This window comes from Diadema setosum, chromosome 5 (assembly GCF_964275005.1).
Source record: "Diadema setosum chromosome 5, eeDiaSeto1, whole genome shotgun sequence".
Classification (NCBI taxonomy): domain Eukaryota; kingdom Metazoa; phylum Echinodermata; class Echinoidea; order Diadematoida; family Diadematidae; genus Diadema; species Diadema setosum.
In genome coordinates this window covers 20,880,256-20,895,024 of record NC_092689.1, presented here as the reverse complement: position 1 = coordinate 20,895,024, position 14,769 = coordinate 20,880,256, and the positions used below count along the sequence as shown (strand labels likewise).

Sequence of the window (14,769 nt, the reverse complement as noted above, 5' to 3'; positions counted from 1 at the left end):
ATATACATGTACATGTACATGTAGAGCTAAAACTGGAAAACACAAGAGTGCCCAATTATTGTGTGGTTAAATTCTTTGCAATGTTGATTTCTGCCCACAAATCAACATGTTGCATGCAGATCAGTGGCAGATCTAGGCGGGAATGCACTGGTTGTGCGACCCCCTTTATTTTTTGTTAAAGCGAAAGAAATTTTAAAAATGGAGGGGGGGGGGGGGGACATGTGCGCCCCCCACGGAATTCCTGGATCCACCCCTGCAAATATATGGGATGTTAAATTCATGTTTGTGTGTCTCATACTCCTTGACATGTGCTTCATGGTCAGCCGCTTCTGATTGTTGCGACATCAGATTTGGGGGCAACTTATCTGTCTTTGTCTCTATAAACACACTGTACCAACAACAGTGATGATGATGATTGCTGCCATTGTTGTTCAGAACAGAGTTTGCGGTTGAAGTGATTCGATTTTGTGTTCAGGAATGTGCCTACACAGTAAATATATTTCATGCCCCACATCTTGTGTATTGATATTCATCTTTATAATATTTAATCAGAAACAAAGTAAATGTACAAAAATACTGAATGCTATGAAGTGGTCTGTTCTTTAGCAAAGAATGCACTCATTTTTGCGCATATTAACCTACATGTAATATGCAATATTAATCATATCAAACATCATAGTAAGGAGAGCATTCCAGATTTTATTGGAAAATTCCTCAACAATAATTATACATTTTTTTTTTCCATCAGACACATGCACTAATTAGTAATTATTCAAATCATGCCTCAAAGTGGGATTGGTCAAAATGACAAAAGTCTAACATAAATCAGGCAATTCCTGAAGACTTTTCACTTTTATACAAAGACTAGAGGAAATGTGTGAAAAACAGGCTCAAAAGGGATTTGTTCTAAAACAGCCAGTGCTGGTCATCCCCTTTTCACCTCTATTTTCTGGATTCTACATATCATGACATGTGACTGTGCATCACAAAACAAACAAAAAGTAGCACACACTGATTTAACATGAGGACTCAAAATTGGTGAAATGGGTCAACCTAGCCAATCTTAAGAATTTTTATAGTTTCTGGAAGACGGCAATTCTTCCATATAATCATAAAGTTTGGTCTCATAAAATGAATGGAAAATTGTGATTTTTGCGATTTTTCCTACAACATATTCTTGTAGAGTAGTGTGATTTAAAAAGTTCTAATGGCCCCTTTGGATTTCTTAAAAACCCTCTGCACATTCATATTATTATTTTTTTTCTTTTTTTTTTTAAAGAACAATGCTACTTTGAAAGTTAATTGCAGTGACTAGAATGCGCTTAATGAGTGTGGAAAATTTCAGTTTAATTCAATAAACTCTTCATTGGGGTTTACTATGGAGTTTTAGGTCCTACATCCTGGTCTTGTCCCATTCATTGCACGGAGTGCAGTGTGGCAAGGATAAAACACTTGAATAGACCCTAAATTTCAGAGCCTCTTTTCTCAGTAAACAATTTTCTGGAGTGTGTACTTTCTATCCATTATTTAGAGAGGTTAGGAAACTCCATAATGTATTGAGTGATCTGCCCTTAACTAAAGATCCATGTCTGGTGACTTTTAGGTTGTTCTGTGATGCAGGGTCACATATTACTCTAGCCTCAATGTTCTTGGTATATCAATAATGTTAGTTTATTCGTTTGGACCAAGTTCACTTGAGAATTTGAACTGTCAACTGCAACTACACCTCTTATAATGGCTGAAAAAGCAGTATACATTATACAAGGCAATTTGTGACTACACTGCCACATATCTCAAAAGCTGAAACGTACAGTATTATTATCAAAGTTGCACATATGTGAAATTGACTAGCTGCACTAAATGTGTAATGAGAATTGCTTGTATTAGAATGTATAAATGAATAATTTCCTAATTGCCTTTTTGATGAACCAAGTAATTCTGGAGTAATGCAAATCTGAAATGAAAAATGCACTTTCCTATAATTAAACTTGTTTGTCTGAAGAGCCATAAACCAAGTTTAACAGTAGACATGCCTCGTAGAACTAAAAAAAAAAGAAAAAAAAGAAAAAGAAAAATGAATTCAATCTGAATTCAATGCACAATGGAAGCCCTGTTCAGTTATTCCACTAAGCCAAGACTAAATTTCAATAACCAAGAGACTAAACCAAGTGCATGTAAAGTAGTCTCAGCATACCAGTACTAGTGTACCACTTTATTGGGTACTCTGCTTAATTTATGCACAGGCTGAACAAACCGTCAGATGCATGTTACAGTAGGCCCAATACTTGAATATCACTTACAGTTTTACAGTTTCCACAAGATACCTTTGAAATGGGTCAAAATATAAATTCTAAAGAAACTGAGGTGCTGAGAAGTGAAAGATTGCTTAATATCATATTTTGAACATCTTGAATATGCAGTGTATGATTGATTACCTAGGTAGTCATTATCTCTACAAAGTAGATGCATTTACACGTGCTGTATAGAAACCCTCGCACCAGCATTATACACTATTCAAACTACACACACAGTGATACACTGATCACTACACATGTCAAGCTAACTGTTTACTGGTAAAGCCTGCTCCACGAGCTTTAAAACTGCGTAAGAATGCTCAGCCCAACACTACCTGATCATGTAGAGACAACTTACTGTATTTAATCAAAAGAAGGGTGGAATGAACAAGTTTGGAACAAATTCAAAAAAATAAAATAAAATACTATTTATATGTAATGCAATGTAATCTCTCCCCATTTAGCCACATCAAAATTTTGTAGCGTCATTTTGCTGTTATACTTGGATACTGATAGAAGGCCACATACCGATACTTGAATATGAAGAGTACAATGAGCATACACTACTATGATACTTGGAACGGCAATGTGATGCATGTAAACAAACTGAAAATGGGTGTACCATAATATACTCTGCAATCATAAGATAAGAGAAATCAGTAAGGTGGCAGTCAATTTCTGATGCATGAAAATACAATATCTGGCTCAATATATTTACTTGGCTAAAAAAATGGAGAAGTACATGCTGTGTGATATGAAACTGGTGTACACATGAAATATGCTGGTGCTTGATGATCACTTGTACTTGGTCTACAAAACTTGAAATATGGAAAAGTACAGCACTTCAAAAAGAATGTCTATACTACAAAGAGTATGGCACATTTAACTGGCAAATCATGATTAAAAAGCCACTGTTCACAATTCAGTTCAACTATTTCCTGATCACTGCATTTGAGAAATTTCAATGGTTGTTTTCCATGTATATATATGTGAAGATAACATGTACAAGTTGCAATATACTCAAAAGGAATATCACTTTCATACACAACATAGAGATATTTTGGTAGATGTATTCACTTGACAGTGACATAATTTTCTTGTATTTTACTTGAAAAAAATCTACTTTCCAATTTAGCAATCTATGCATTGAAGCAAATACTAGTGACAAACCTATTCATCGCACACCTCTATTTCACAGTACTTTTTTTTTTTAATCTTGCAAGATTTGAGGTATCAAAATACACAACATATGTTAATGCGATTATGTTTCAATGATGCAGCAAATAGACATTACAAACACACATTCTGTGTGCCAAAAAGAAGTAAACAACTATTTCATGATCAGTTCACTCTATTGAAGGAAAATGGGATTTTATGGATCGTAACTCCTTTTACGCTAGTGATATATGTGTCAATGATAGAGTCTTCTGATTCAGTAAAATGAAATTATCCATAACAGCAGTACTACATCATCACAATCATCGACTTATGTTAATTTATTTCAAGAGCAACTCTGGTTAATGCCACCACCTGGAAAAGTACATGTTCATACTAAGTTTATTTGTCTCAGATTTGTATTCATTTCTGTTTTTTCACACGGTGTTTGGGGGAAAAAAATGAAAAAGATGTAGGTACATGGATGTTTTCCCTTTCACAACATAGATAATTTTTATGAAGTAAGAAGAGTTTAATACATGTATTCATAAATGTCATGCATTTTGCAATATTCTCTACATTTTGGTTTCCCATGTAGCCACATCTATTTGGAGATTTAAAAGAAAGAGACAACTGTAAACCAACCAACTAATGATACAATTGTATAAAGAGGAAGGAAGCACCACTTGTGTATTCCTCCATATTTCATCGATCTCTTGCTTTCTTCAAGAATTTGCTGACTTTGTGTGATGACCTCACAGGTTGGCAGTAGTGGTGGTCTGGGACTGTAAGGAAGAGCAGAAAATATTTTGAGAAAATGAAATATGTAGCAATATCACTAAGCACTGTAGAACATAAATAGGAAGTAAACAGCAATTTGAGAATGGTAACAATGCTAAAGTGTAAACTAAAAGAACCTGAATACTTACAGCCTCGATCCAGGAAGCAATTCTCAGTATCATAAGATCCATCCATTTCAAACTGATATTACCTGTTAGCTACTTGTGGAACTCCTAAACCCCATTGCTAGAAACTTTGCGTTTTAAAGCAACTCGAAAAATCAAACTCAAGTCCCCAAAATCGCATGCAACTTTGTGTGTTTAAGCGCAAGTGCATTGCTGAAAAGACTTGTGTTTGATTTCCTACACAAATATCAAACACAACTGCCACAATTGTAGCAAAAAACAACATTGGCCCCACCAGTATGCTGATATTTTGTTCAGCAAAACTTGACTTGTGTAAAATAAAATCAGTTGCAAAAAAATAAATAAATAAATACAATGCAGAACCTAGAATACACACATTGTACCTCTGGAGGTTAGTTTTCATTAAAGGGGATGGCTAGTAACTGATCAGTGGGAATCAGTGGGATGATTGTTGCAATCCTTGTGGGAATCATTTAAGAGTACATTATTTATCTATTGTTGTGTGAAAATTATTTGCTTCAGAATGGTCTCATATTCAAGTAATGTGTACTGTACAGGCATGCTAACCTGGAAACATTAAACTGCACATTACTTGAATAGGAGACCATTCTGAAGCAAATAATTTTCACACAACAATAGATATATAATGTACTCTTAAATGAATCCCACAAGGATTGGAACAATCATCCCCCAGCATTCCCACTGATTAGTTACAAGCCATCTCCTTTAACTACATAGAATTGATGTCCACTGATGATCACCTCCCTGTGATACAGTTATTCTTTTCTGTAATAGTATGGAAGCGAAAGACAACCTGACCCTCAAAACTTGTCGTCTCACTGAGATAGCACTGCATACTACTCATAGAGGTATGCCTACATGCCTTATCTGAGCAACGTTCACATCTTTGCAATGACAACCCTGCGAAATTAAAATCATACCCTGTCGCAACTAGCGAATTTGTTTTTCACTATATCAGAATTTGACAATCAAACTTATTAAAAAATGAAAATCTCATAATTCACGCATCAGAAATTACAAAAAATGTAAACAGCAACGAATGGCAAGGATCAAACGCAATTTGCAGCAACACTTCCATCTGATGTGAAAGTATGTTTGATCACAAGTTGAGTCTCTAGCAACGGGGCCCTGGTGATTCATGGGGAGAATTCTGATTGTCATAACTGATGAATTTCTCCACCTGTGAAGCCAATGGGAGGGCTGATAAGGTTGGAGAGACAGAAGGTTTTCAACCCTTTTTTCACCTGAAAACCCTTTTGGCACACCCTGTATGTGAGTTCATGTATACATGTGCAGATGGGGGTGATTTGATTGTGTGTGTGTGTGTATGTTCCTCTGCCCAATTCATGCCACGAAAAGTCCTATTTGGCAAGACGATTTCCATGTATCCATGATGAGTCTGAATTCGTGCAAATGAATGTGTCACTTACTGCTTTTCCAGTGGTCATGGACATTGCAACAAATATTCTGGAGAGAAAAGGCAAAACCTGGCTCACCTTGTACTGGGCAATCTTGCTCTCAAGCCGCTTGCCCCAGCCTAGGTCTACCTTGCTCCACTGCTCCACCTGTGGGAGACAAAATACATATAGAATGAAAGGCTGGATAAAAAAAAAAAAAGTACTGCACATACTAAGCAGATCTTGTGACAGAAAACTTTCCTCAGTCCTATCTCCTATTGTAAGATCTTGTGACACTTTGGTGGTAAATTCAATGCACTCAACCTTAAATGTGACCTCCAGGCTAAGGAACACTTTGTTTATCTGGTATTACTCTCAAAACACAAGCGAGTAAAATATCTACAGCACGTCGGTGATTTCTGTAAAGGGAAACCAAGAAATAATTGATGCCATTTATGAAATATAGTGAGTATATATATGTATTATTGGGTACCACTTTATTGTGTACTCTGCTTCTTAACGGCTAAGCAAACAGTTCCGATGCATGTAGTATCTGATAACTGGGAGAGCATTTTACCCATTGCGGACGGACGCATTTCCCATTGACCCTTGCCGCAGTATACTCAAGACTCATCCTGAACGGGTTAAGTTAATGGTAGAAATTTTCAAGACAAAACAAGATTTACATACACAATTTCCCACAGAAAGTCTTGACAGAAGTGTACCAAGGGGGGTTGATTCAACTCCCCCCCCCCCCAACTGTTTTAGGGTTAACACTGGCCTCCTTTTCAATAGAATGTATTTCTCCCTTGTATAGTGATTACAGAGTGACTACACCATGATTCACAGAGAGAATGTATGCAAAATATAACATGTGATTGCCCAGCTCAAAACCACAAAAAGTAAGCCGTAATAAATTTCCACATTTCTACATAGTTTAAGTTCTCAGCTCTAAAATGATATATAACTTGTTAACCCGTTGAGGACGGACTGATTTTGCTACAACACGCATTTCCAATAGACACCTGCCCGAGTATACTCGGGACTCGTCCTCAACGGGTTAAAGTTGACCCAACCTAAGTCATTCAAAAATTGATTGAAATACGAGAGTTAGGTGGTTTTATTTCATAGAAAAGGGGAGAAAAAGGGATTAAAAGACTACGATCACTCAGGCATGGTGTGCAGAAGTACTTGTATAAATAGAATATGGTTCAGAAGAAGCTGCTAAAATTTGTATATAATGATTTTGACTTTGTGTTAAGCTGCCATATTTTGACAGTGGGTAGAGAAAAGATTACTCTCTTAACCCTAACTAGGCAGGGCTATTTAGGTAGATCATAGAGCGGGGGGGGGGCCTCCCAGGCCCCCCTCCAGATCTCGGCCGTCCACCGCGCGATCGCGACGAAAATTGGTACACACACATTGCCTATGACATAATCTAAAGTACCACAAAGTTAAATTAAAAAAAAAAAATGATAATTTATGTTAAATTATGCTAATTTATGCATAATGATGCATGAAATCAGACAATTTGGTATAATCACTAAATAAAGCTCAAAATGGGCACTTTTTTGTGTAAATATTCTTTTTAGTATCCTGAGCAAATATGAGAAAAAAATTGTGCCATCACAAAAAATTTCTCAAGTATTTTATTGTTTTTTAAATTTCTTATGTATTTCTTTGTTTTTTTGACTTTATGTTCTTCATTGTTTTCTCGATGAAACTTGTCCGCGACACTGTTCCGAACAAGAAAATATGTTGTTAATTGATTTGAATCAATAAAACCCCAAAATAATCATGCTTTTATGAAATTTGCCTGTGAGCACAGTTTGCATTGAAATTGTACACGAATTCATGTTTTTGAGCAATTTTGGTCTGACAAGCATGTACATATTTATGCGCAACTTCAGAACCGCGCACCCGGGCATCGCAAATTTGGTGTCAAAAGATGCGGGAGACTCGAATGAAAAAAGTCATATAACGTCGTGGCGATAGCTTTTCGTGTTGGCGATACATCGTGTGGGTCAACACAAATTACATATTTCAGTCCATTACAGAGAATCCTGATCTGCATTTTTGTGGGGATGGACATTCTGTTTCATATAAGAGCCAACATAATATCTGCTTTATATCCCTGCCTGGCTTGCATTAATTCTCAATATCTCAAAGGTAACAGTTCTGCCGTGGTACAAATGAGCAGAGCATTGAAACACACTCACAGCCCTCTTCTGGAGGAAATCAGCAGCACTGACAATGTGGGAGGCCATGTTGTCAACAGTGGCCTCACGGTCCGCTTCAGACAGGACATCACGCCAGAAGATGGCACACTGGGAGAAATTGTCCTCATCACAAGTGTTGTAGCGGCAGGCTTCGCTGGACACACTGAACTTGCTCTGCGCATAGCTAAGGCTGTCTGTGGGCCCACTAAAGCTGTTCGGGAAGTAGTTGGGCAGCCCACCTGGAAATTTTTGAAATGAGATATTTACTCCTTGAAGTGCTGCATATTCAAATTCTTTTTCTCATGAGACATTCTTTTATTATTAGTTTGGGGGTTTTTTTTTTTTGCATATGGTAATGCCTCTATCAACACTCAGTCACAAATAAAACCAATTTGACTAAAATCAAGCTTTCAACTCTTTCAATAACACAAGCATTGGAAATTTTCTTCTTCTGCAAAACTTTCTTCTGCCAAACTTTAAGAAATTGTAGGAACTGAGAGAGCAAAATGATAAAACTAGTTTCCCATAGTGCATATTTCACTTCTTATTGACATATACTGTGTTGGCTTGTATATATGCAAAACATTCGAAGTGGAGCACCCTCAAAATTCTGGTGGTATGACAAGTGAGCTAAACCATACCCAAGTTGTCAGTGACACACTGGGGTCCATCCCGCTGGTAGTTGCGGGTTCTGGCAGCAAAAGGGCAATTAACTGGAATCTGCAGGTAATTGGTCCCCAGCCTGTGACGATGGGTGTCCGAGTAAGAGAAGAGACGGCCCTGTGAAGAATATTAATAGAGACAAATTGGCTATGATCAGCAAAGACTTGATGACTCCAAGCCCTAAGTTACCATGCAAGTTTTGACCTCTAGAAAAACACAGAAGGGAATGGTAAAAATTATCTGTACATAAAAAACACTTTGAGCAGGACGTGCAAAAATTACAATGCTTATAAACCTCATGACTGGGCTATTCTTCTCTAGGTATTGCCTTGTTGCATTACCTTTCAAGATGCACTGAGTAAATGCTCCAGTGAAACCAGAGAATTGGGGTACATCAGTACGACTAAAATGATATTCTCCACTTCAGTATGAGAATATACTCTCATATCCCGCAAAATTCAATGCTTGTTGTGGCTAGCTTTATCAGCTTATAAATGATATTAAGCATGACATACTTATACATGTATAAACAAAGTCAGGAATGTGCAATACACCAAGATATAGATGTCATACAGTTACTAATAATGCATATCATAATTCAGTTTCCATTATATATGAAAGAAGGGCAATGATATCATGTGAAAGCAATCAATTTTCACTTTTATATAAACTTGTGATTAACCTTTTAGGAATAATCAGATAGCATTTGCTGGACGGTGTTCAATCTTCAAAACATCATCATCTTGAAGGGGATCAAAGAGATACTGCCACATGCCTAGCTAGATAAGGAAATACCTGGAGCATCTTGTCTGGAGAAGGCTCAATGCCTGGGATCATGTGAGCAGGGGAGAAGGCGATCTGCTCCACCTCAGCGAAGTAGTTCTTGGGGTTGAGGTTGAGGACCATCTTCCCAACAGGAATCAGAGGGTACTCCTTCTGGGACCAGACCTGGAGGCAAGCAGAATGTGCACATGGGAGGACCCAATGAATTGCATACTCTTTTAATAGGCAAGTGAAAACAACGTGCAACATGTACTGTGTGCTGTTGTGCAACAGTATGTCCTAACTAGAATCATCACTGAAGGTGATTAATACCCCCGCCCCTAGTGTTGCTTCATAGTATGTGATGTCATAAGGGCAATGATGTTAATACCAAGTTTGTGCACTTGTCGAATTGGAAACAGCATAATTTTAGTTTACTCTACAATTAGAGTTGACACCGAGTATAAAACTTACAGCAAATGGAAACATGCTTTCCCCCAGCATCACTACACTTAAAGACCATCATACACACCAAATTTGACCTTCATAGCTTGAATGGTTTATTTTGATACAAAAATGAGTGGTTACCATGGCAACACATTTTCCTTGAACTAATACATTGGTGTCTTGCAAAACTACACTTCTAAATCATGATACATACTAAATTTGACTTTAATTGCTTGAATGATGCATGGTTTTGGCAAAATTGTGGTTACCATGGCAACGGTTTATGCGTCCCACATCTATACCTCAGGGCCATAATGCCTACCAAATTTGGTTTCAATTGCTTGAAAACTGTGGAAGAAGTTCACTCCACAGGATTAAAAAAAAAAAAAAAAAATGTGGATGCCATGGCAACGCATTGTCCAGTACAAATACAAAGGACATTTTACAAAACTACATTTAAAGGGAAGATAAACCCCAAGAGCAATGTGAATTGAGTGAAAGCAGCAACATTAGTAGAACACATCAGTGAAAGTTTGAAGAAAACCGGACAATCGATGCAAAAGTTATGAATTTTTAAAGTTTTGATGTTGGAACCGCTGGATGAGGAGACTACTAGAGGTTATGACGTATGAGTGGACAACAATACCAAGAAAATATAAAGAAAATACTACAAAAATCCATTTTTCATGAAAATTACAAATTCCATCAACTTGATATTGACATATGTTAAGGGTAGCAATTATTCCCCCTGCTTTCTGAAAGTGGTTGGTCCATTGCTCTTTCATAATTCTAGAAAAGTGAATTTTTGTTGAATTTCCTTTATATTTTCTTTGTATTGTTGTCCACTCATACGTCATATCCTCTAGTAGTCTCCTCATCCAGCGGTCCCAACACCAAAATTTTAAAAATTCATAACTTTTGCATTGATTGTCCGATTTTCCTCAAACTTTCACTGATGTGTTCTACTAATGTTGCTGCTTTCACTCAATCCACATTGCTCTTTGGGTTTACCTTCCCTTTAAAGAGCATCATACACACCAAATTTAACCTTCATAGATTAAACGGTTCAATTTGATACAAAAATGAGTGGTTACCACGGCAACACATTTTTCTTATATTAACACATTGGTGTCTTGCATAACTACACCCCTGATCATCATACATACTAAATTTGACCTTAATTGCTTGAATGATGTGGAAGTTATTCAATCCACAAGGTTTGGGTGAAATTATGGATACCATGGCAATGCTTTGTCCGACAACCACAAAAATTATGTGTTCCACATCTATAACTCAAGGCCATAATGCCTACCAAATTTGATTTCAATTGCTTCAAAACTGTGGAAAATGTTAACTCCACAAGAATTCAAAGAAAACATGCGGCTACCATGGCAACGCTTTGTCAAGTACAAAAACAAAGAGTGTCTTGCATAACTACACCTATAGATCATCATAGATACCAATTTTGAAATTGATTGCTCAAATACTATGGAAGTTATTCAATCCACAAGGTTTTGGTAAAATTATGGTTACCATGGCAAAGCATTGTCTGACAAACACAAAAAAACATGTCTTGCACAATTATACCTCAATATCATCATTTACCCTAAGTTTCATATAAATTGCTTCAAAACTGTAGGAGGAGTTCGCGGCACAAGATTTTGCAACAGACCGACCGCCCGGCCGCCCACCCACCCGACCAACATCACGATGATTCCTATATACCCCCTTCACACTATGTGTGGTGGGGGTACAACTAATATTTGGGTAGTAGACATTATATAGATGATGACTGGCAGGGGAGGGAACATACCGAATGTTCCACCCGAAGGGTTTGAAACGCTATTGAGGGAGGTTACAAGTCCCGAGACGACTTATAGCCTCCCGAAATAGCATTTCAAACCCCGAGGGCGGAACATTTGGTACATGTTCCCAACAACAAAAGTCATCATCTGTTATTAGCTCACCTGAGCCGAAGGCTCAAGTGAGCTATTGCGATCGCTCTTCATCTGGCGTCCGTCGTGCGTCGTGCATAAACTTTTTACATTTTCATCCTCTTCTTGAGAACCCCATGACCGAATTTCACCAAACTTGGCAGATAGCATCCCTAGGGGGATAGAATCTCAATTCCATCAAAAGGGCACCATGCCCCACCTGGGGGCCCCCTCGGGGGGCTCAACCCCCCCCCCCCCCCCCCCCCATAAGGAATCTATAAACATTTTCTTTTAGAACCAGAAGTGATTGAGCTAAGCTAATACAATGAGTCAGTATATTGATGACTGTTGTTTCAAGTTTGTTCATGGCAGAATCAGGGGTGCCCCTCCCTCCTTGGAACCCAGGGGAGTGGGTGGGATGCGTCCAATTGGGGACTTAAATTGTACATGTTCATATTCTTCTTGAAAACCCCTTGATGAATATTCGCCAAACTTGGCAGGTAGCATGCCACAGGGTTAAGATCTCAATTTATTCGACAGGGCACCATGCTCCCCTTGGAAGCACATCACGGAATATTTACAATTCTTCTCTAGAACAAGAAGTGATAAAGCAAAGTCACTATGAGTTTGTACATATTGATGACTGTAGATCCAAGTTTGTTAATTGCAGATCCAGGGCTGGGGGGGGGGGGGGGGGAATCCAAATGCGGACCTACGGTGTACATTTTCATTTTCTTGCCGAAAACAACATAATGGATTTTCACCAAACTTGGCAAGTACATGTAGCATTCCTAGGGGCTAGGGGTAGGATCTCAACATCTTTGAATGGGCATCATGCTTTCCTTGGGGGCCCCAAGGGGCCCAAACCTCCTAAATTAAAGAATATTCAATAATATTCTTCTCTAGAATCAGAAGTGATAGAGCTTTAAGTCTTTTTTTTTTTTTTCCAAACTGCATAGTCCAACATTCTATGAAGCACAGTGTACTTGGCAGGTATTTTTACCAGTGTGATGGAATATGCAAATACACATTGTAGTCACCATGCCCCCGCCCCAAGTTTCCAATGTTCTCAGGTAAGAGTCTGCAAGAATGCATTGAAGGTGAACTTGCGATACTCAGGTGAGCGCGTTTCCCGCGGGTCTCTTGTATTATATGGGTTAGTCAAATACGTCAAATCAAAGATCTTACGATCTTTGGTCAAATACGTCAATGTCAACCACCAGCAGCAAAACGCACTCAATCACTCGCTCGCGCAGCTGAGCCAAATGCATGTACTGTGCGTGCGGTGCTAAGCCTTCTGTCATTTGTTACGTGAAAATGTTTTCCCATGGGAGAACATTACAAGAATGTTCGCCCATGGGCGAACATAACGAATGTACCTCCATTGCGTGACTGTGTTTACCCAATCATTAACTGGCATTTGACTAACCCATTTAATATACATGTATGTCTCAGCTTTTCAAAGTAATACAGTGCTTTCAATTATTTGCATTAATGATAGTTCCTGTTGTTGCAGTGTCTTTGTATGAGCCTTGTCAAATTAACTCACATGATGCTTTACAAGTTACAGCTTTTTGATAACAAAATGCTTTTTAAAAAAAGGAACTATCACTCAATGTGATTAATACCCCCACCTAACACTGAAGGAGTTAGCTCAACCAGCAATAATGTTGCATGGTTTTGATTGAAAAAAAAAAAAAAAAAAAAAAAAACTTATCGAAGCAATGCATTGTTCAACAATGAATACTGCATTTTGCTCACTGTTAGCCACATGTGCCATATCTCAGGTAAAGTGCACAAAAAGTGGGTAAGTAGGATAAATAAACTGGCAATTTCTATGATTTTCCTTTAAAAATTTTACATTGTACCATGGAAACACAATATTTGACATTAACCAAAAAATGAAGTTTGCGCAACTCCAATGTAAATATATCATGGTGGTCACATGTGCCAAATTTCAAGCCAAAGGGAGTTAGCTGAATTGACAATATTATTGTATGTTATAAAATGGGTTCAAGAATGTAGCCAATAGGAAGCGCTGAAATGAGTCACGTGTGCTTTGGTTATTCTAGTCCCATCGCACTGCGTGTTAAATCCTATTGCCGATCGTCTGTGCGCGCGGCGGCTCCTTTGAATTGCATGCATACAGTACGAGCTGTCAATCCTGTAAACAACTTCTAGTTTGGGCTGCCGGCCGACCGGCCTTTCTTCCCTGCATAACATGATGTGTGGCGTACGTATACTCTTATACATACACTTTGCACAGTACAGTAAACCAAGCGTTGTGGAACCGGACGCGTACATGGAGTCACTTTGAAGGGCAAATCCAACGATTTAGCAGGTTAATTCTCACGCCGTTTTCAGAGTATGTTGTCTAGTAGGCCTATATGAGGAGTCTATATCAAGTCTTTAAGGTAAAGGGTGCATATTCTATGTAAAATAAGTAAGTTTTCATGCGGGAACTTAAGTGTCCGGAAACCCAACCCCCCATCATACTTATACTGTATGTGCGGGATTTCCGAGTGCGACGTGCGTAAATGTTTGGGACGGACATCGTCGACGTCTTGACCCACAAAGGTACGTGAAAAATGATGTTAGTTTTCGAATTTTCGACCCATTTTATAAAACAAATGATGCACAGGATTATTTCGTGGCGTTAGTGGAGGCGTAGCGCACTCGAGGGTATTTACAATTGTGAAACATGCACGAGGCGAAGCCGAGTGCATGTTGCACTACATTGTAAATAAACACTAACGCACTCTATCCTGTGCATCATTTGTATAATTTTCATTCAAAATACGCTGTTACCATGGCAACACATTTTTCAATATTGATAAAAGATAAATTTTGCACATCTAGGTAAAATAGTGGCAACATTTGTCAAATTTGAAGCCAAATGCTCCAGAACTGAGAGAGTTAGCTGAATCCAAATTTTTGCATGATTTTTGTTA

General features: G+C 38.1%; 1 protein-coding gene across 1 annotated transcript in view; it reads right to left on the bottom strand.

The window, feature by feature from the left end:
* Positions 1–679: 679 nt before the first annotated feature.
* The window catches only part of LOC140228634 (catalase-like), an 83,042-nt gene continuing 68,952 nt past the window's right edge, over positions 680–14,769 (bottom strand). The window contains exons 7-11 of the mRNA XM_072308881.1: positions 9,471–9,623; positions 8,654–8,792; positions 8,013–8,251; positions 5,893–5,961; positions 680–4,234 (exon numbers count right to left, since the gene is read on the bottom strand). Coding sequence (XP_072164982.1) covers positions 4,205–4,234; positions 5,893–5,961; positions 8,013–8,251; positions 8,654–8,792; positions 9,471–9,623 — 630 coding nt within the window. The 3' untranslated portion in view covers positions 680–4,204. The remainder of the gene's footprint in view (positions 4,235–5,892; positions 5,962–8,012; positions 8,252–8,653; positions 8,793–9,470; positions 9,624–14,769) is intronic.